The 23,701-nt window shown below is 38.8% G+C and overlaps 1 protein-coding gene across 4 annotated transcripts in view; it reads right to left on the bottom strand.

The window, feature by feature from the left end:
- Positions 1–23,701, bottom strand: part of AMPH (amphiphysin) — a 103,031-nt gene that overhangs the window by 36,943 nt on the left and 42,387 nt on the right. For all 4 annotated transcript variants that reach the window (XM_042834248.1, XM_042834249.1, XM_042834246.1 and 1 more), the window contains exons 2-7: positions 22,870–22,950; positions 11,386–11,440; positions 5,191–5,285; positions 2,638–2,733; positions 1,247–1,354; positions 786–871 (exon numbers count right to left, since the gene is read on the bottom strand). In XM_042834248.1, coding sequence (XP_042690182.1) covers positions 786–871; positions 1,247–1,354; positions 2,638–2,733; positions 5,191–5,285; positions 11,386–11,440; positions 22,870–22,950 — 521 coding nt within the window. The remainder of the gene's footprint in view (positions 1–785; positions 872–1,246; positions 1,355–2,637; positions 2,734–5,190; positions 5,286–11,385; positions 11,441–22,869; positions 22,951–23,701) is intronic.

The following is a 23,701-nucleotide window of genomic DNA, read 5'->3' as shown; positions in this document are numbered from 1 at the left end:
CTTATTTCCATACTGTCTTTGTCCTCCTGCTCTTTTTGTGTGCAATTTCTGTATAAATGCAGTCCATAGGTACACATCCCAAACGAATGATCAATCCCATCCAGTGCCTTTACATCAAGAACATATTCAGTGTAAAACTATGAAGTGAGTATTCTGAAGTAATTATAATTAAATATTATTTTCCCTTTCTTACATTGCTTTGGTAGCATTTTATAGGAGACTGAAAACAGTTGCCATTCAATCTTTACACCTTTGTAAATGTCTTTGCTTTGACACATTTTACAGAGAAAATGACCTATAAAAAGACCGACTGCAAATCTTCTGGAACAGTGTGTGACTGCTCGACTGCTCTATATGGTTGCTCTTAAGAGTGGGTATATTTGATCCTTTATCAACAAGTGGCTCTTTTTTTGTTGTTTCTTGAAAGGATCAGGTATCTAGCATCACAGTTTCTGAGAAGGGTGATGGAAGCAGTGGGTTTTGAGTCGTGATGCCATTTTGTGCTCTCTGCCACAGTTCTTTATCCAGAGAAAATGAAACATTTTTGCACCTCATAACAAAACGCGACGAAAAATTTTAAGTACTGAGATATACTGAAAGAAATAAGCATAAATACATTTACAATAAATACAATAATTTTCAATCATTATAAGGCATTTTCCCTGTAACGATTTCAAAAGATGACAGATAGGATTTCAAAGACTTTCTAGCAGCCTGTTAAAATCCCCTCATTCCATTTCTTAGTCTCCCTTTAGGCCTCAAAGGCAATATCTGCCCAGGCTTACCGTGACCACAGAGATGGCAATTCTTCTTGCAAATCAGTGTTAAACTCTTCAAACACTTTCTGTGCTTTTTGAAACTCTTCTTCTGCCTAAAACAAGACAAAACAAAACCTGGAAAAACTGTTTCTGTCACAAGGTGGGATATTTTATTTTTATATTTTCATTTTTTTGTGACTCAATTTGAATTTTTATTGACAAAGTATGTGACTTAGTCGTAAACCACAAAGGCCAACACAGGGCTTGCTGTCTCCTAAATCGCATCAAAAGATAAAGCTAGAGCTCAAACAGGACTCACTCCTAAAATCGGCTGTATTCCCTCCCCATCCACCAAAATACTTAAAATGCTTCTATCCTTAAGGGTAACTAACCTCTAATTCTGAAAGAGGAAAAAGAAGAGAAACTTTGTGAAAAGTCTCTGCACAGAACTGGAGTTCTCAAAGTCATCAGCCAGCATCCTTTCCTACCTTGGTAATCCTGCCTTCGTCTTTTCTTTTGGAGCTCTGCAGGGCTTCTAGATGATGCCTTGCACTGTCGTAGTCCACCAGCTTTCTGCTTCGCTTTGCAATACGTGTCTGTACAGAGACAAGAATGAAAGTCAGTGCAACTCACTTCTTTAAGTTATTTTACCTATGTAGTCATTTAACATGTTTGTACCCTCCTTCATCTGCCATTCAATACCAGCTTACTATAATGTCACTGAAGAACACTGGCATGCAAAAAGAGAGAAACTAACAGTCTTATTTTAAATAAGAAATATGTATACAGATGGTTTGAAAGGCTGTTCTGTGGGTGTGGTGAGGTAACAATGTTATGCAAGATTTATCTCATTCTCCAGAATAAGTGGACCTGTTAAACTCATGGTAACACTGTCCTTTTACCTTACATATAGTGTGCAAATTTAATGAGTAGTTAACATAGTGTTTTTAGAGTAGGAAAAATGCTTAAAATGTAGTTCTCAATACAGTTGCTATGATACAGCAGTTAGATACAATATAGCAGGAACTTTTAACATATAATAGGAATTTTAATTTAACTGCTGTAATTCTCTTGCAACTAAGCAAATGTCCTCCATTATAAGCTGACTTTACAAAGTTCTATAGTACAAGTGAATTCTACAGGCTGAGAAGACATAAGCACAGTTTGATGTAGCAGCAAGTGTGAAACTGAGTATCCGTAATACAGGGATCTTTTTTTTCCTGATGTAAATGGCAAAGGAGATGGCTGTAGGATAACTGATTGATTCTAAATCCCCACAAAGAATTTCCAGTTTTGTCCATACAGTGACATGAAATGCTTCTGCCTCACACTTTTAATGAGCCCTTATCCTCCTTTAACAACCATCTCCTTGAACTGCACACAGGGAATGATTGGTTTGAAACTGGAATCCGCATTAACAGAGTCTCCTCACATGTACCACAAAATCTTACTGCAACTAATCACAAGCCAGGAACCATAATGTAGTTAAGAGAAAGATACTTTAGATACCCACAGGTGTATGCAGTCAATAACAAAAGGCCTGCTTTTCATCTTATAATTTGTCTGGCATTTTAACAACTGAAGAACTTGATTTGTCCCTGTGAAAGTCAGTGAGAATTGTCTCATAGCAAATGAAAATGGAACAGGAAAAAAACAAAGCCTAATTTACATACAAGTACTACAGCATGAAAATTATCTTGGAAAATCAGTGCAGCCTGATGCCAAAGATCAGCTAACACAACAAGACTGTGTTCACTGCAGAAACAAATGACCCTCCCCGTGTTCTGTGTGTGTAAAATCTAATTCTATATTTATTTGATGACGCTACAGTGACTGGTGGTATTTACAAATTCTCCTTTGTAGGTAAGCATTACTGTACTTTGATATCAGGGAATTGTCCTAGATATGTATCCAAAGTCAACAACGACCCATCCACAAGTTTTTGATGGAAGTCCTCCCAAAGTTCATCACATTTCTGTAAAGACAGATTGAAAGAGAAAAAAAAAAATGCACTTAATAGTTTAACTCACTTCAAAACCAGGGGAAATACACATATAAATGGTAAATATTAAGTTCTGAAGTTTTAAAGTGTTCTTTCTATGGTAATTCTTCAGATTGCAGCTATAAATTAAATAAAAAATTGCACCTTCTTATTGCAAGCTTTAATTAATAACAAAAAAGAAGTGTTAGTTCAAAAATTAGGGTTCCCCCCCCCCCCCCTTTTTTTTTTCAGATAGTAAATGCTTTCTGAAAATAAGAGTATCATGTATTCAAGGTCTTCCTCAGGATTTCAGATTCCTTAGGATTACCACTGCTGAATCTGAAGTGGCCGCAGCATTGACTGTGCTCACTGATGATAAACTTTCCTTACAGAGAAAGGAAGGACAACTACAAAGTAAATAAAAGAAAAACAAAAAAAAGTGAGATTCTGATCAACAAGTTTTTGTAAGCTCAGTTTGGGGTTTGAAATTTGGGTTGTCCTGTATGGAGCAGGGAGATGGACTCAGTGATCCTTGGGGGTCCCTTTCAATTTAGGATACTCTATGATTTTTAAAATGAAACTTGTGGAGATTCACCCTAAGAAAGGTCCATTCTTCTACCCCATAACTTTTGTGCCATTAAGGTGCATCTGATGAAATCTCTGGTTTACAGGCTAAACTCTACCTCCCACTGCTAGAAAACTGGGATTACAGATCTGAAACTTACCAATAAGCAGAACAAACAAATCAATCCCAGAAGCTATAGCAATTTTTCCCAGTCCTCTCTGCAGCTTCTGGGCAGCTCCCCTTGGTAGCTTTCAGTTTATTAAGAACATGTTAATGCAGCTGATGTGACAAGGAGCCCAGGGACAGTTGGGTGCAATTCCTTGCCAAAAGCAAAATCCTATTACATAGTTACAAAGATTCTCCAGGTCCTGGATTCTCAGTTAAGCAAGTCATTAGCATGCTTTAAACATCTTGTTCCCCTTCTCTCTTTGCACATTTCAAAATGACTGAATTTCCCTTTGATGGCAGGGAGGCTAAAGGGGGCTATTATCCTCAAGTCTAGTCCAAAAACTATTCCCTGGTGTTTACTTTATTGTGAGCCACTACAGGGCACACTGCAAATGCTGCGTGATGTCAGCATTCTGTTCATTCATTTTCTACCCTAATAGAGTCTCTAAGGGATTATCACAATCTATTAATCATACTTATAAAATACCTCATTTATTTAAGGCAACATTCATGGTGGTCTACAGAGCAGCACAGCTTTAGATTGTAGAAAGCAATGGCAAGTCCTGTGCTTTTGCATCTTATTGATATGCATGTTAGACATATTAGGATCATGGAGGTTTTCTGAAAGCTAATGGGACCAAAAACATTGCTCAAGAGCCCTTTAGGCCATCATCTTTCCTGCCAGGCAGTACTAGGTCACTTTGATGGACCCCTCTTTGAATAATCATTTACATCTCGGACTGCACACATAATCCATTCTTATTCCAGGTTGAGAGATGCATAAATTTACACTTGTGACCACACTGGGAGAAAACCAGAAGCAACAATTTTGTAACATTGCCCACATGAGTCCCTTATTAAGATGATATATCCGTCATTTATTCTTATGCTTATTAGAGACAACACAAAATTTTGGTCTTTGCATGTGCAATTACAAATTTCCAAGTGCAAAATCTAATAGTCTGCAGGCACACAGTGAAGAGCTACAGCAAGATGCAACAGCAAATCATCCAGCCATTTAACCTAAGAGGACATAAATGGCGTGGTATCTCTTCTTACACATTTGGACTTTGAGTGCTTTTAAAATCAAAAATATGTCATGCCTTCAGCAGCAGGGAAAGGTAGAAGAAGGCAGCCACAGAGAAGAAAGCAAACATTCAGCTGATTTGGGAAGACTGCTTTATCTTCCAGTTTCTTGTTTATCATATTATCCAGCAGGCCTTGCACACCTGAACATCACATGATTTAAAGTTACGTTGGTAATGTTTAGCACTTTCTTGTCACCACCAGCACTTCTGCTGACAGAATTCCCTCAGAATTAAGGATTTTTACTTAAGCAATCGAGAGTACCTCAAGTTAGACTCTCCCATGTCTTCTAGAAAAGAAGCATTTCTCTAATCACTGGAGGAAGCTAGACAAGGCTGTAGAGAGTGGCACAAACTGGCCCATCAGATGCTCTGAGGACCAATTCTGGTCAAAGTAATGCTGATCTCAGACGGAGCTTATGCCAACTACTTTGTAAAACTGGCAATGCAAATAGGGCTCCTAGTCAGCAGGAGGTATACTTCACAAGACCAATAATTTCTATGCTTAGAAAATTTGATTTCTCACACAATATAGAAGTAAGGGAAATTTCAGATGTATTCTTCTCCTTGATAGCTCAGACGAATCGATTTGCAGTCGAAATACTACTTCCTTCATCTTTCTACATATCTTACCTCACCAATCATTTTCACATCTTCTCGTCCGTACCAGTCTGGCTCATACACTTCATGGAGAGACTCGGTAAGCTTTTTTGAGGCATCTTGCATCCCTGTAATTAAACAGAAAAAGGAATATGTAGGTGCAAACTACAGGAAATAGTTGATAAATAGCTTCATTTTAATCTACGTGTACTCACTATACTATTGCCTCTGGCATGTTTAGAATGCAATTTTCAAGAGCTGAAACAAAGCCTTTATGATCAATCAGCTCACCCAGGCTAGTGAGAAATCTCCTTCATATCGGAATTATCCCATATTTATGCATGAAAAAAATCCTGTTAGATTAGGAATTTCATTTGCTGTTCTGCAATAAATCTATTGGAACATGAAAACAACACAGAGAGTTGTCCTGTCCCTAAAGACATTTAATACCTACTTAAAAGACCACAGAGAAGCCAAACAAATAGCAGCATGTCTGATTATTCTCAGCTCTTCCATCCTACAGGATAGTTTCCTAGCTTATCCACAGTGAGTCCATGCCTGCCTGCGTGCAAGATGAAGCATTTCCAGGGTTGGGTGATGAAATGGTAGAGATTTATGGGAACTGCTGTATCTGATCTCATATGAGACACTAAGTTCAGGATCAGTAACTTCAAAATGACATTTTTTTTTCAACTTCTTTGCAAAATCTAAACAGTGGCTACTAAACATTTTTCACAGAATCACAGAACGTCAGGGTTTGGAAGGGACCTCAAAAGATCATCTAGTCCAATCCCCCTGCTGGAGCAGGAACACCAAGGTTAAGTCATCCAGGAACGTGTCCAGCTGGGTTTTGAATGTCTTCATTCAAAGACCCCACAACCTCTCCGGGCAGCCTTTAAATTTTTATCTTGGCATTACCTTTAACCAAAAGCTAATTACCCAAAGTCTGTTTGGTGCAGCACATCTGTGCTTTCTTGAAAATATCTCTAGTGTGATTCATAGAATTGCTCGCTCAGGTTGGGAAAGAGCTTAAAGATCATCAAGTCCAACTGCAACAGCAGTTTTTTAATCCGATTTTCAGATTAAACTGCTAAGTGGCAAGATTTAGCATCAATAGCTCTGCTTTCTTCATGAATAAATATTTAGGAGCAGAAGATAATTCACCTGGAACTTGTATGTCTAGAGGAGCAGTTTTGACACTGTCAGTTGCTATTCCAACAAGCACTCCAAAACACACATTCAAGATATGAGAGGAAAGTAAATGCAAGACTGCACACTTCCTAATGTAGAAATGGTAGGAAAAAAAGAGTATGGAAAAAGTTGCAAGTAAACAGCTGTCCCTCAAGAGAGGGGAGGGGAGAGAATACTTACAAAGAAAGGGAACCGTGAGTTCAGACGGTACAGATTTTCACCCCTTGATCAAATGGTGCTCTGCCAAACTGGAATATCTAATTTTTTCCAGGGGTTTTGGTGGGGGTGCTTCTGAATGACAGAACTTAGCTTGAAGAATGTACAGCATAAGGGTTTAAGACACATTTCTCCCTTCTTTGTGGTAAACATTAAGAATAATTTGTCACGTGCTCAGAAAGAATTACTGAATAGAGGTGTTTCTTTTGGTTTGCATGTTTGGTTTTTTTTTTCTCTTTGGTATGGCAGATTACACTAAAATACAGATGACATATTTTTTTGCAGGGAGCACTCAAAATTTTTTCTTTAATGTCACTAGGAATTAACCAATTCAGGAGGTGAGGCCAAACCAGCACAGTATCGCCATAGTTAGGAGGGCTGTGCTCTGTCCACTCAGGGCAAACACACAAACTAGGAAGGTCTGCACATCCCTGCTCACACCTGATCCTTTCTGATGCCTGAACTTCTGCCCTTCAGGACGCTGCACTCTAAATCTGCAGCTTACATTCTGGTGGCAGCCTGCTAGCACAGCTTTCCCCTAATCTCTCCTGCAATCTGCATTCAGCTCAGTCATGGGCTTGCCTTGCGTAGAGCACCTGTACATACACAGACATTGTTAAATACTTCATTATTTGTTCAATACTACAGAACTGGAGCATGTATCTCTTAAGAGAGCAAGTAAAAGACACTTAACAGCCCTTTCTTGAGGGACATCAGCTTACACCAACTTCTATATTTCCTTCACTTCTGGGAATTTGCAGTCTTTCGGTCAAGCATATTCCCTGCAAAAAGCATCAGACAAACCCAGCTGCAGTGTGAAGAAGATGCACATAATAACATTTGGCTCCCTTGGTCAGAAAGCTTCAGTATGAAATTCCCAAAGGACAAAACCACCCAGGCTACTATTTTCCTACTAAATCTATACTATGCTTACTGCAATATCTCAAAGGAATGCAGGGATAAGTACTAACTCAGTGCCTTCTCATTCTGTTTTGGTGCCTACAGGTATAAACTTACAATGTTCAAAGATTTTTTCATTTTGGCTGACTTTCACATTGAATATTTCTTACACAGAGATACCTTTTATGTATTAATCACCACTAAAGTTAAGAGGATTAGTGTCATCCATAGACTGCAGGCTGTCTCTCTCTGCTGTTTTCAGCTGCTGTCACTGACAAAGATAAATTGTTTAGAGCAAGTCATGAAGGCACTATGAAATGTGAAAATATTTTTTACTGCTGGTGAACATTTGGAATTTTATACTTAATATCAACTGTTTCATTAAGTACCACTTCTTGATAATTAAATCACTTAATAACCAGAAATAATTGAATCATTCAGGAAAAAATGATGCTGAATAATTCCATTACTGAAGTTTGAGACACTCGTGTGAAATATTCTCTCTTTCTTTGGGAAAGAGCCTCTGTTCCTGGACTCCTAGAGGCACGATATGCAGTAGGGATCCTCAGAGGATGTATGTATAGGTGTTCCCATCACAGTGCCCTAGGGGTGGAAGAGAACAGGTGACTCTCTCCTATCACAGTTCCAAGGTACTCAAGCTCCCATGGAGACTGAGATTGGCCTGGAACCCATGCTAATTTCAGGACCTATGTACTGTGTTATCTCCTCATGTCCTGGCAGGGAAATCTAGGCAGAATTAAGGAGAACATTCCATTTTCCTAACTAAACAAAGCACCTTATTCTGGCTTTATATTTTAATATTTTATTGTTTGAGTGGAGAAGAGAACTTCATGTAAGGTTCTCCAAGGAAATGGTCTTGCCACATGAATTGCATTCATTTTTGCCCATTTCTCATTATAATTTTTTCTAGAACAACTAAATCACTTCATAATTCATTGCTAAACATCACAGAAAGATGATGAATTGTTTTACTGCTTCTCAGGAAAAAAAAAATGATTTTAAGATTTATTTGTCTGAAGGATATCTGTGATTCTGTCAGCCACAGACTGACAACTAGGCAGTAAAATTGCTTACAGCCCTTCAGAATCTCCACTTCTCTTCCTATGAACCGGTTACTACTTTACACTACATCAAGCTACTTGAAAAATACTCTATTTTATGAAGCAGGATTCCTTTCCACCTCTGTCAGCTTGTTCCCTTCAGGCAAATCCCGGGATATATCTACTCATCTGTGCTTGTACTAGCAAAGAGCTTATGGTAGAAACTGGGAGGCTGATTTAGGGTTTCTTTAACTACAGGCCTGTAAAACCTTTTAAATCTCCTACAGCTCTAAAAAGCACAAAAAAGTATCATGGTAGAGAATCCAGATGCACATTGCCAAGGAGATAGGAAGAGGCAAAGACTGAGGCATGAGATGACTACAGCTATGGGAGGTAGCACACGGCTTTGTCAGTACAAACACAACTGATGCATAGCAGACATGAAACTACCATGCAGGTTAAATAAAGTAGCACATATAAACCATTCAGATTCACAACAGCTTCATTATATGCTTCCACTGGGTCCTTAAGTAACAAGTAGTAAAGGCAAGACTGAACTGAGGCTAAGAAGCACATCAGAATTAGGGATGGAGTCTGAATACAGCAAAAATTCTCTTTAAGAACGTGTGCTAATAAACCTCAGAAAATGCTCACTATATTAAAACACAGGGGTAAAGGGCTCTAAGAAGGCTCCTTTGCTTAAATTTTGGACAGATCTTATACTTTCAGCTTCCAATATTCACTCAAAAGTCGCGCTGCAAAATGGCAATTTTTACTAGAGCTGACAACATTCCAGCTTCATAAAACGCATTTAATTGGAGAAAGGTTAGCTATTTTGCCATTCCTTGAAACACTCTAAAACGAACCCTATAAAGTGAGCTTTTCTTCCATCTGTAAGAACACAAAGATATCAAATGCATTTATATAATCAACCTTCTTCCCTGCAAAATAAACTCCTGATCACAGTGTACTTTCAAAGCCCAGATGTCCTTTATACTGAAATACCACTCAGAACCTGAATATCTGTAGTGGAGGTTCCTAAGCTTTTCTGAGTAGACACCTCAAAATTTTTGATGGCGTCTGTACTAGAAAGAATAGCAATTGTAGACATTTTCTGATGATTTCTGCCACCCAAAATCTGGAGGGGTTTTCACCACTGCTGAGCTCATCAGCTTTGAGGACGCCTCAGAGCTGTGTATCAAGGAGTGCTGCCCTGAGCTGTTGTCCCAGTTTCCAGCATACGTGCCAAAGATGATCACCAGTGGCTTCTTGGTTTTGGAGAAAAATATTTTTAGGCTGTTATGAGCTGCTTATGACTGGGTCTTTTTTAGGACAGAAAGATAACAAGGCGTTAGCAAACACTTTACGTTCCCAGGGAGAAAGGCATTTTTAAATATGGACTTACAGGCTGCGAAAAGAGAAAGATGGGGAACAGAAAAGCACAGATAAAAAGGCAAAATTTGCACAGTGAAAAACTTCACATGAAGTTCAATGTAAAACTCAGTGGAAAGAATAGCCCACTTGATAGTAAGCCAGCAAAAGGGTCACTAATGCACAAAGTGTGAGGATAAGAAGAGAGTCAGAGGGAAAGAAAATGAAACATGGGGAGGAGGGTTGTTGTCACCAACACGGAAATCAAAGCAGCATGTAAACAGTCAGCCTACATGACAGAGAAGCCATCTGGCCAAACAGCCTCATCACGCTGCTTCTGGCTATGCATACATCTGATAATGTGTGTGGGGAATGGAATGACAGAAAAACTGGAATATAAAGTCAGTGTCCAATGGGTACCAAATAAATGAAGAATGTTGAAATTCCTTTCAACCTCCTTCCACCAAAAAAACCCCAAGCACTGTGCAAATCCCTACAAGGAGAATTACCTCTTGTCTGGTACAGGATTTCCCTTTTCCAGACCATACAGCAAGTAATAGAAAATCAAAGATTTAAGCTACTGCTTTGCTCTCCTACACTTCCCATCGAAAGGAGTTATCTGCTTGTTAATGGCTTTCAGAGATGTCAGAACTGGTTTATAACATTTTTCCTGCAGGACAGGAGTCAGGCTAAAAATATGTATGCATACAGATTTTCTTTATTTATCTCAAGAAGTTGTTATTGATGAATCTACAATTATTAATGAATCTACAAATGTCACAAACTCTTATTCCCTTTCATTTAGGACCTTGCCTCCATCTCCTCTGAAAATTAGTGGGATGATAGAGAATAATTGCTGCATGTAGTACTAAATTGAGTATGCTGGATTTATGAGCATCCACTAGGATTTAAACAGCTCTTTACATATTCTCTGATATTTAATCACTGAGCTTCTGCTACTTGGATCTTTATTATTAAGGGATCATACCCTATTTTCAATTTAAAAAAAATATTTTGAAAAAAAATAAATAGATCCATCATTCAGAAGCTAACAAGAAATCGCATCTTAGAGAACACGATTTCAGAAAGAGAAGACCTATCATCCAAATAGTAACACCAGGAAATGTAAGGAAACCTGGAAACCTGCGAGGGATCTCTTGCCTTGCGTGGAGTATTTTGTATTATAGCATTTAAAAGATGAGTAATGCACAGATTTTGTTGGGGCTCTGGGCAGCAGATTTGCACACAGAGGACAGTTGAGGGTAAGCCATGCGTGCAAGACTATGTATGCACATGAGTTGTCATCAGAAGAAGCAGAAACTCTATCAACAGATTAAACAGCCCATGCCAGATCCAAAACAGAAAAGTAGATCATTAATGACTAAAGCAGCTGTACTTGTCCTTGTCTTTGTACATTTTAAATAAGAATATTTATCTCACTTTTTATCAAATTTGCTTTATGAAAATGACAAAGAACATAAAAAATCACCTTTGATGGCTGCTAAATATCCTCTCAGCTCTCTTTGGAGCCTAGAACCCTCTGCCTGGAAAAGAAAACAAACAGACAAGAAAGACAACTAGTAAGTAAAAAAGACATTACAGTTATGTTATTGCAAACAAGTTTCAGTTACATTTTACACGCATACAGACTTACCAAAAAAGAGCAATTCCATGAGCTTCCTGATGAATGGTGTTAAATGATGTAAGCATGTAAGATCAACTAACAGACCACAAAATGTACTCTCTATGCTAAAATTTCTGGTTTGGTTTTATCAGTCACTTGGATGGAGAAGAAATCCAATGAAAGAACAACAGATACATTTTACAGCTACAGCCTAGTTCATGTCAACCTGGCTAATGTCCTCAGAAGGACAAAGAAGTATAACCACGAATACTGTACTCCCTTTTGAAGCCACTCAAAATGAGGCCACACTAGATGTATAGAAAGTCCATGCCCTTACATGCATTGCTTATTATTTTTTGAACAGTATTCCAAATGCTGTAATACTTTGCAAGTGTATATCTCCTAAAAAAGCCAGTAGTGCTAGTAATTACGTTTAGTTTGGCTACAGCAGTTTGCTGTGAAGTGTCAACTGTTCCTTTGGTAAATGAATCAAAAGGCTCTTTCTTTATCTTATAGCAACAGTCCTTTAAAAACTCAAGACTAAAGGGGAGAAAACAAACTGCTTTACTTTATCTCTAACTGTATCACAATTTGGACTTCACAACTCATAGGATTTACAGTAAAATCTGTACTAAACTATTGCACATAACTTAATTGCTACAAAGCTGCACTCCAGGACACTCAATAGCCTGAAGATTTTGGAAACCCTCTGTGCTTATTACCTACCAATATCCTTAAAAGTGCTCATTTAAGTGCTCGGAATCTATAAGAACATCATCCCTCACATTTTCTCACATACAGCTACGCCATATGGAATCAGCTGCAAAATATGAGCGATGGTTTGGGAAATTTTCTCATGTTTTTCATGTGAGAGTTAGACCTCAAAAGGATGTGTGTGTGAATACATCAGGAGGCAGAGTCTCAACTGGTTTGAACTGTTGTAACTCCTCTGACGTCAAAGGATCTCTGATGTCAGTAAAGGAATTATAGCAATGGTCAGGGCATTCAGAGGCAGAGAATCATAACAAACTCAGATTGAAAGAGATCATCTTGGTCTCGGTCAAAAAATACTCACTTGCACAGACTGCACACACATTGCAACACACAGGTTGTATGTGCCAAACTCACTTGCCTGTCCCTGTCTGCAGGGAATTGAAGGCCTTTATATCTGAGAATCAAATGTCCCTAGCATGCATTATACCAGAAGAAGAGAGCACATGTTTTACAGCCTTGGAAATACTAGATCAGAAAAAGGCACTTATGGATTTTAAGAAATGAAGGCAGCTTTCACACTAATTTTATCTCTAGCAAAACTTTTTAAGCCTAAATTCATTAATCAGTTAAATTCCGAACATGGGAAAAGACCCATCAGGATGATGTTAGAGAAGATGTAGAGTGATGGTAAAAGCACAGGAGTGCCTAGCCCACTCATCTCCCTTTGGTTTAGGACTACTTTCGGTGCTTCAAGGAAAGGCAAACCCTTCCCTTGCTTCAGGACTGGAGTTGCACATCAAGGAAGGGGTCAGACAGGTACCAGTTGCAGTAATCAGGGAATTAAGCCTCAGATTTAATGGTTTACAACACAACAAAGAGTAAGTTTTAAGAGCAGTGGTATCTTGATATGGTGTCCCTTATGAAAATATACACACATACATCTTCATATTGGTTAGTAAAAAGTACCATCCTCACAAGTAGCAGCACATTTTATTGTCCTACGTAACACTGTAACATCCTAACGCACTGCGGAGGCAATCTTTTCTCTACTTTCCATGCTAAAAAGGGAGGCAGAGAGGTGGCAGAATTCAACACTGACAGGGAAGAAAGGAGATGACTGAGTTTCTCATGGGAAGATCTGAAGATGGGTATCTGCAAGCACACAACAGAAAGAAGAAGCAGCTTTCCTTTCATACATGTCATTCTCCTTCTGGGAAGATACTTGTGCTCTGGAGTCATGCAAAGGTACAGAAATTATCTTTCCAATTTGTATGTTCTCTAGCATGAATGCTTTTATAGCCTCTTAACTTGTGAAGAGAATTGGAAGTAGGTTCAGCAACTAGATTCTTCATCATGGTTCAGCTGAACATGAACATTCTGAACTCTTGTCTGCCTTTAATTCTGTTATCTGCCTTTAATTCTGTTGCCTGCCTTTAATTCCATTAAAAGCCCTGTACTTACTCATACACACTTGTATCACTAAGAGTTATTCTATAGTAAGCATAGTTTACAACAAATGGCATGCAATGGCCACAGATTACTCAAACACTGCTTATATTCTACTCCTGCTGTCCTAAATCACTGTGAGATCCTTTGGGCTTTGTTAGTGTTATGAGTCATCAGCAACCACTGCTTGGGAGAATGCTGAAGAAGAAGTCAAGAAGCAGAAAAACATGATGCAAATATTGTGCAATAAGTGCTGCTGCAAATTCTGGCAATTCATTCAAAAGAATAATCTTGAACATGGGTCTCCATAAGCCTTATTAATTCTTATTAAGTCACAAAGCTGTTCAAATATATAGGCTACATAGAGCCACATGAAATTTCCTTCATCAGCAAATATTGTATGACACATGACATGAAAGCACCCACAGACAAGGGCCAGCTTTCATTGAATTTGAAAGCAAACCTCTCAATTGCAGTGGTAACAAAATTACGCCTTTCTATTGAAAACAACAACAACAACAACAAGTAAACAAATACAAATTTCCATAAGAAATCTCAGGTCCTGAGAATCCTGCAAAACGTGCTTCTGCTCTGCACATTTTGCAACAGTAAGCTCCCCATTAGTAAAGGTCATGTACTTTTATCACCTAACAGAATAACTATTGATCACAGAATGAAAATCCTGCATTGATGGCTTTGCATCCCTTGCAAACCATCACATACAGCTCATAAAAAACACTGATTTTAAGATTGTGCATATTCAATGCAATTTCTAAGTTTCCTACACATTTAATTTTCCTCCTTACTGATACAATCTTTCCCCTTTTTTGGTCTATCAGATGAAGGCATGTGGTGGCTCTGAAACCACAGCCTGAAATTTCTTCATTAAAGCCATCACTTTCATCAATAGAGATGAAGCATTGTGAAGGAGAATGAAAAATAGATGTCATTTTGCAGATGTTGTATTCCTCTGAAATGAGATTTCCAAAGGCAGCACTGCAGCTTCACTTATTACTTCATAATTTGTTTTATTTGTTTTACATGATGCAGTAAAATGAGTCAGAGTATCATAATATGCAAGAAAAGTCCAGGGAGGTATCTTGATAGTGTACATAATAGCAAATTTCTCATGGTCTGGTTGTTTGAGAACAGCAGACGTTTCTCACCAGATGCCAGCAACAGAAATCAAGAGTTCCTGGCTCACCTGGCCAAACTCAATATGCAGATTCCCCAAAGTCTGTCAAGCAATCCAGGCAGTCTTTACATATGAGTGGTGGGGTGTGCTGACCACCTAAAACATCTCTTACTAGAAAAATCAGCAGAGATCTCTCCAAGCAACAAATTCTTATTTTGAACATTATAGCACAGAGTCAGTACTCTTGTCAGTACATCTTGTCAGATGCTCTTTTCTACTGTCTGCTCTCACTATGTGCTCAGTACTATGTAGCTGGTAGAGACATAGGTACCCAGTGAGATAAGGAGGCTCAGTTTTTCAGGAGCATCTGCTGTCTGCAGTCACAGCCCTTACAGACGTTTACAGAAGCATTAAGCATTTTCAGCAACACTGATTCTCAGAATATATATTTTTGGTCTTATTTTATTAAAGAACAGTATTTAGGTATGTCTTAGTACTGGACTTAAGACATTTATAGCACAGTCACCATAGGTTGAAAGAATTAAAAAACCTGTTAAAACTTTCAAATACTAACACCAGACAAAACAAGGTTTGTGTCTTTACTAGCTTATGCATCAGAAAAATTGTTTCCACTCAGAAATTAATGGCCATGTCTGCACATAAGCTGGAATCGGACGACCTATTGGGAGGCTCATTCATTCACAGCTTTCCAGGCAGAACAGAAGAGTATGATTTTTCCATCATGTCACATACAGGATATAAACACAGTACATCTTTAATAGAAAGGTCAAAACAGTGTGTGCTTGATACCAAAATCAAATAAATCCCTCCGCTTCAGCAGAAAGCTGATGCTGAGGCTGGAGCACTAACTTGTCCCATAGAAATGCAGAACAGGTAATTATTAATGCAGCTCAGAGTCTAATACTGGAATTCCAGCACTAACACACCGGGGAAACTGTTCATATGGAAGCATTATCTGTATCACCTGTCAGGGACCCTCTAGTGTAACGTGCAGTTATTAGCTGCAACATACAGCATGGCTGTCACTCCCTCTGCAAACAGATAAGTAGTATTGACTTGATGGGTCTTGTAGGGAAAAGTATAAACGCAAAGGTCTGTGTAATTAAGTGAAGCTTGACAACAAGAGACTACTTAGATGCTTCCATAATTCAGTATGAAATGGAACTGTGTACCATTGTACCCTATTTAATTGTTTTTCTCCCCTCTGTAGTTCCTAGAACTGTCTTCCAAGTTCAAGCTTTTTTTTTTCTCAAGTAAATATATTTCTTCTTTTCTCTTTCCACCATCTGTGAAAGAACTGGCATTTGAACTACTTGCCTAGTGCACTGAAAATGGAGTATTTTTGTTATACCAGGACAGCATCAAATTTGTGGTCACCCACCAAGTAAGTTCAAGATAAGAATTTAATCATTCTAGTAATGAAGTGACAACATGAGTCAAAGGAAACATGAGTCAAATCAATCATGCTTCTCAAAGAGCTTGGACTAATCAAAAAAATATCAACTTCACAGATAAATGCCAACATCTCCTGCCTCACAATAGCAGTGGTACCCAACAGACCAAGAAAACTCACTGCCTGCTGCAATGCTCTAACTACCATTTTAATTTTGACTCCTGCTGCTAAAACCAATTCTCGCTGCTTCAGATGAAGACAGAGCAATGATGAAGAGATGAAGAAAGAAGAATGATGCAGAGATGAAGACAGAGAATTCTTGGTGCCCTCCCTAAACAAAAACCCAAACCTTTTGCTTTCTATTTCCAGTGCCTCACAACTAAACATCTCCCTTCCCAAGCTAGGATTCTGTCTTCATATCTACTACATCACCTTACAATCATACTCATATTCCTTAATTACAGCTCAAACTAACGTTTTCAGTGGATATTTTGGGCATGCAAGGTCAGCAAGTGTAGTCCACAAGAATATGGATAGAAGTATTGCATTCATACACACTTTCTGTTTAAAGATTTTCTGTACATACACATTTTCTGAAAACAGCACTTTCAGAATAGAATGCAGCTCACAGACGCATATTAATAACTGTATTTACAAATGACACATATAAGCTATGTATTAACAGAACTAGTAGAAAACTGTTCAGAACCATTTACAGTCCACTGGATTGTGCTCTGTTGGTGCACTGAATTACAGAGCTCAGCTATGTCAACTTTCTCCAGGGCCACTTATTTCAAAGAGTTCCCAAAAAAACATACACCAGCCTGCTTCAAAAATGTAAAGAACTTGATCATTCAACTTCACATCCTGGGAGAAAACTATTCTCACATTTACCACAGCTGCAGAGGCATAACTGGTTAAATCCAAGGGGCAATCGGAAGCAGCCCAGTGTGACTGCAGTTTAGACTTCAGATTTGGAGCAGTCAATAGGCAGAATTGAAAAAGCATAACATCAAATCAGCCACTCTGTCCTTTCAAGTGAAGAATTACTTGGACAGGATCTGAGCCGCTCCTGCAGAGATAATTTTGTAGCATAGAACGGAGTGCTTCACCTTCCTGAGAATCCTGCCTGACTGGAAATTAGTGAGGTTGAGATATAACTGCATGCTATCTCTCTTTTTGTGCTGTGAAAAATACCCTTTCGTTTGTAAGATAATTACTAAACATGCATTTTAGAAAGAAATAGTAATCAGCGTAGAACGTCCTCCCACAGGCCCAGAATAATCTGCACATTGTTCTGATGGTATCTGGCTTTGTGATCATCTAGTATCTGGACCTTAGGATGGCCCCTGAAAAGATGTCAGTGAGATGAAGTCCCTCAGAACACAGTTTGCAAATACTTCTAGGCTTACAGAAACAAAAGCTCCCTTCTGCTAGTGCAGATGGAGTATTCATGTGTCCTGTTTATTTTGGGGGGCCAGGGACACCATTTGGAATCAACTTTGTTTAGCAATGGAGCCTCCCAGGGAGAGAGGTGTACTGATCCACCTTAAGTTGTAGTTTAGCAGATTTTAAAAATCCCCTACAGTTTAGTGTGGGACTCCACAGGCAACTAAGGAAACCTGCATATGAGCCAAGGGAAAACGGACTCTTCCAGTGAGAGTGAATTTAAAACTTGCACTTTTCACATATTGCCCAGATTATTTTTCCTAAAGCCTATGCACAAGATCAGTAAAATGAAGGGTTTGAAGGGTAGACATGAGGTGCATAAGACAATGAATAGCTATACGGGATGCATATAGCTTCCAAAAGAAAGAAGGGTTTGCAGAACATGTTGAATTTCTTGTGAAATGTTTTCATCGTGCCCTTCATTCAACCCCAGATCAAAACATCTGCGACTGCCTACACATGACTTGAGTGCCTCTCCTCCTCTTAGAGCTAATGCAGATCTCTTTGGTGCAGTCTATGGAGTCAGAAGGACATCTAAATCCTAAAGTCAAGACCACTCACTCAGCACAACTGCCTAGTATCTTTTGGGACACCTTGCAACACATCCACAAACACAACTGATCCTAAAGGAGACTCCTAGCTTTGTGGGATGGTGCTGGGGAGCCAAGAAGGGGCGTCACAGATGGCAGTGGGTGCTAACATTTAGAGAACTGACTCACACTCCTCATGGCAACCACGAAGAGGGCTACGCCAGGAGCCACAAGTGAAATGAGGGTTCACTAACGTACCTCCAACCAAGAAGGGGATGTGTCAGATCCAGATGCTGCCTAGGAGATCCAGCTGGCAGCAGCAGGACACACAGCTGGGATGTATGTCCAGAGTCCTTGTGGGAAGCAGGACTGGGGACTGCATTTCTACAATATGGCTCAGGGGTATGAGCTAAAATAGGACTTCTGGGCCCAAGTGAAGGGTGTGTCCTGAGTGGGACTGATTAGGGCCATTAGGACTGCGGGTGCCCCCAGAAACACTATGTGTTGCTATTTTGGCCCTTCTGATGACATTGCGTGGTTCAACACAAATGAAGTCAAATACAGATACCTACGTTCAAGTATTGCAGTCTGGGAATGGGCGAGCCTCCAGTGACAGAGTTCAGCTACCAAAACATGTCCCTGGAGATGCCAAGGTGTGCTTGAGAGGACTGCAGAGGCACGTCTAATGCCTGTGTGTAGGCCATGAATGTCATCTTTGCTGTCTTAGGTCACAAAATCACAGAATCACAGAATGGGTTGGAAGGGACTTCAAGGATCACGAATCTCCAACCCCTCTGCCACATGCAGGGCCACCAGACTCCTAATTTAATACCAGACCTGGTTGCCCAGGCCCCATCCAATCTGGCCTGGAACACCTCTAGGGACAGGGCATCCACAGCCTCTTTGGGCATTATAAAAAGTTAGTGATACATCTGACATGAAAAGAATACTTCAGCATCTGCTGACTGCCCCGCCAAACAGCAACCATAAACCGCCAACAGCAGCACTCAACATTTTGCTTTATTCTGACAATATTTCATGGGCAGATGCTTTTTTTATAGCAGCAACTGGCGTATCTCTGCGTGTACATATATAATATATAATGCTAATAGTTTAAACACTGAAACATTTTAAACTGTAGTCTATAAAATAAAAGAAATCTCATAACTATGTAGGGAAAAATGGTCAGAGTAAATATTCACAGATGTGAAAGAGAATATTGATGCTTTATAAGTGCTGAGTCATTAAAATATAGTAGAGAATAAGAAAATTCCTACTGAACTTTCTGACAAAAAAAAAAGTGTAAGATGCAGTTGCTTGAATGATGATATCTATAGTTATATAGAGAGAGAAATTTTGGACTTGATGATATTTTCACAGAGTAGAGAATTTTGCAGGAACTGTCTTTTTTTTTTTTTTCCCTGAACTTCAAGGTCAGTTGAGGGGCTGAGAACATCCACAATTAGCTGTGGAGAAAGAAACACCTAAGTCCCAATTTCAAATTCTTGCAATATACTGAAAATCTGTGCCACACAAGTTTATATAAGGTCCACAAGTTTTGTTTTAAAGAGACAATTTCCTGTTCACAACTTAAGTGGAAGGTGAAGTGGAAGCAGTTTTACTCACTGCTAAAAATCCAATCTTTTTGGTGTTTTTGTTTTTTTTAGCTGCAACAGCTTACTGCTTCTGACAGGAAAATCTGGAGGCTCTCTAGAGCCACTGTTCTCTCCAGACATGGGATGACTCAGTTTCTCCACGGTGACTCATCTGGTAATTCACCTCTGAGTCTCATGCCAAATGGGGGTCTCTCATCCAGCTGTACTCAAACAGAGGTGGGAAATGGACCTCAGGGCAGCTTAAATTATGCTATCCTAAATAAAGTTATATTGATCTTCTGGATGTACCCTTATACTGAGCATCCTGCTGAGCATGGTAAATACTTATCATCCAACCTGCTCTTCAGGCAAGGAATTGCTTATTAAGATCTCAGTTTTTGCATTATCTGTTTCCTGGATAATAAGTGCTTTGCTCTTTTTCTGTCCTTTCCCTGAGCTAAACTGGGAATCCTTATTTATTATCCTTGGAGAGTATCAAAACAGGATAATTCTATCCATAAAACCAGTTGACCTCCCAAGTGACATCAGGTCAGTGAGGTGGAGAATTAAGACAAATAGTCCATTTCAACACCTTTCAATTTACCCAGAGCCCACATATCACTAGCTGTGACAGCCTTCCTCAAAACCAAATGTAGGAAAGTGAGATAGCCAGGAAATGGAGCCAAATCACTGTTAAATGAGATTGCAAGAAACGAAGTTTAGCCTGAACTTTCTCTCAAGCTGCCCCTGTCACAGGAAGGACTACTATAACAAACAACCATCGTAGAGAAAAATAATCCTGAAGAGAACTGGAAAAGATGGTGCAGTCTCCAGTAGGGGGTGGCTCTCCTTGGAAGCCCACACCAACTATTCTGTGGATCTCAACACAATGATCCATCACCTCATCTGCCTTTTAACTCTTTAATACCTCGAGTATGATTTTTCTTTTTCTAAGGGCTCTAGAATTGCAGAGGTAACCTTGAAAGCAGGATTGAATGTAAAACAAGAAGAGATGGCTGCTTGAGTCCACAGAGGACAGCAGTTCTGTAAAGTGCTGATCACTAAGAGTGATAATTCAGGTGCACAATGTAATCCTTTGAAACTTTGCATTCCCAGTCAGTTGGATATCAAAGCATAGGTAAAACTATGAAAACTTAAGCAATTTATTTGGGGTACCTGGTAGAAACAGTGCTCTTACAGCATTTTTTTTCCCCCTTTGTATTTGAGGAATTGAGCAAAACAGGATTATTTGAGAGCAAGACAAGCAGAACACAGCAGCATGCATGATTAGGTTAATAAATGTACACACGATCTTTCATTTGTTATGCCACTGAATCTAACCTTTACTGCATGTGTCACTCAAATGAGTTGTAGTATTTCCTTCAGCACTCATTCCTTGCCCATTTCCTACCGTGGCCCCAAGTCATATCTGCATTCAGAGTTCCTGTGGAGTCCTTGACTGCTTATTACTGTCTCTCAGTACTTCAAAGAAAGAGGAAATAAAAATGAAGAAATGCTAAGTTCCTCCTTAGCCCTTGGCAAGAGTTTCAGCTGAAAAACAACATTACAGAAAATTCTTGGTAGAGAATAGAAGAAACACACACTTGAAACATAATTTTGCTGATAATGACTTTTTTTCTCTTTCATCTCTTCTTTTTTAATTGACTCAGAAGCTGCATCTAAAAATACAACCCACAGAATTCTATTTTTTTCATGGGGATACTCCAGCTGCTGCTCTCCGATCCAGTAAGAGCCTTACAGATGCACCTTATTTCTAATAACACAGTTACTAGCTGTGCAAACATCCGTGTTATTGAAAACAATGATAAGCCACAAGATAAGAAAAATCAGAAAGAAAGAAAGAAATCCTCTATTGATATCTCAGCAGATTTGGAAAAGAGGAAGGTGAAGAAAAGGGAAAATACGGGGCTTCAAAGCTTCTGAATGCTTTTTCAGCCTTATTAAATCCCAGTAGCTACCTGACCTTAGCAAAACTGAGGAAAGAACCACTCTCCTCAGAGAAACAGCCTCTTTTACTTCCCATTATCATCATTTCAGAGGAAGAATGAGCTACATAGTCCAGTTAGTCCTCAAGCCTCCCTGTCCTTCTAGAGATTGGAAAATAACTGTAAGTCACTGTAAGATGCAGAAGGGTTAATCAGAGTCTGAGCAAAGAGATTTCAGGATTTGTGTTTATACAAAAAAGGACAGAAAGGCATGTGGTAGATTGGACTGAGTCAGTGTAGGAATTGCAAACACTACTATGAACCAACTTTTATGTCATGTAATTTTTGTGGGAGTAGTTCTCTCACTCTTCGATGTTTTTTACATATGAGCTCTGAAAGATAGCTCATGAAAGCTACTGATACCTCTGTATATACTTGCATAACAAGATTATTTTCTTGCTGACATCAACACCCTGGAGCTAAAAACCCCATCCAAAAAAGTGAGGAGCAATTGAAGTTAGACTTCAGGACTGCATTGGGAGTATATAATGAACTGTTCAGGGAAACTCAATTAGTATGTATGTATTTACAACATTAAGAGCAGTCCTGCTGCCCTGTAGTGCATCATCAACACTGCCACCACAGCTCTCACCATCCCTCCACTAGTGGGGAGTATGACAACACACAGCACTCTAAAACTGTTCAGCTATTCACTTAATATAATACCAGTTTTACTACATACCACTGATGAAAACAATCCACAACATGAAACCAAGGAAACAAATCATTTTCTTTGTCAGAAGGCAACTACAAAGCAGTATCAAATTGAGGTTAGGTTCTGTTCTAAATCACACTGTTGAAAACATGCTGACACTCCAATGAATCCCGATGGCATGATGGGATTATGAATTATTAGAATATGTTTATCTAATATGAATGTATTACATGTTTGTATGCACAAATGCAACTTTTTTTTTTTTTTTTTTAAATTTCAGAACAAAATCTTACACTCATATGATTGAAAGCATTTTCTTTCACCTGTTACCCTTCACCATCTTCTTCAAAATCAGCAAGTTAAAATACACTGCATCCTTCTTAAGAAACCAAGGAAGTAACTGACCTCTTGCCGTTTGAAATTTTGAACGTATTCTTCAAACTGTTCATCCTTTGTTTCATCTGCTTTTCCTAGTTTTTGAAGTACCTACGTTGGGAAAGACAAAAACAGATCAGTATTAGTGTCACAAAACAAAAATGCTGTTACATTCAACACTTTTGTTCCTTCTGCGAGGCTGAAATTGCGTTTCACTTTGTTGAAGTGCTGCACGCACCACTGTTTACAAAGTTTACCTGGGAAACCAAAAATCGAAAATGGTGACTACGGACAAAGCAAAATATGTTGTGTGCACGAGCAGAAATATACTTGGTGAGGGCAGGTATGTGTTAATATACTTCAAAGTATGGAGTTTCTTGGAGGAGAGCGTATGTTGGTTTTGTTTCTTTCCTTTTCCTTTATTATTATTATTTTGTTCTAAATAAACCTACTTTTCCTTCAGCAAAAAATCCCAGGGTCTCAAAGCAAGAAAAACATTAGATAAATTTGCTGTCACTTCAAGTTCTCTTCCCGTGCAGTTAGACTAAAAAATCAAGTCATATTTTTTGACTGTTTATGGCTCATTACGTCCAATGGTACTAACGCTATCCTTAGCTGCATGATTTTCAGCATTAAATGAGAATAAAGAATTGTGAGGCATGTTTAAACCTTCTATTGTTTCATATTTACCATCCTCATCAATTCAGGAGTTGATTGTCATCTGTTAAATAATGAATACATTGCAGTATGTCAGCAACAAAGGTTATTCATGTGATAGCAATCTCAAAAATAAATGGAACCGCTAAACTTTATACAGTGCTAAACTACAAAAAATATATTATGATATTAAATCACACCATTG

The sequence above is a fragment of the Centrocercus urophasianus genome, unplaced genomic scaffold (assembly GCF_019232065.1).
Source record: "Centrocercus urophasianus isolate 14NV4802_14NV808 unplaced genomic scaffold, USGS_Curo_1.0 seq_44, whole genome shotgun sequence".
NCBI lineage: Eukaryota > Metazoa > Chordata > Aves > Galliformes > Phasianidae > Centrocercus > Centrocercus urophasianus.
This window is presented reverse-complemented; position numbering and strand designations above follow the sequence as displayed.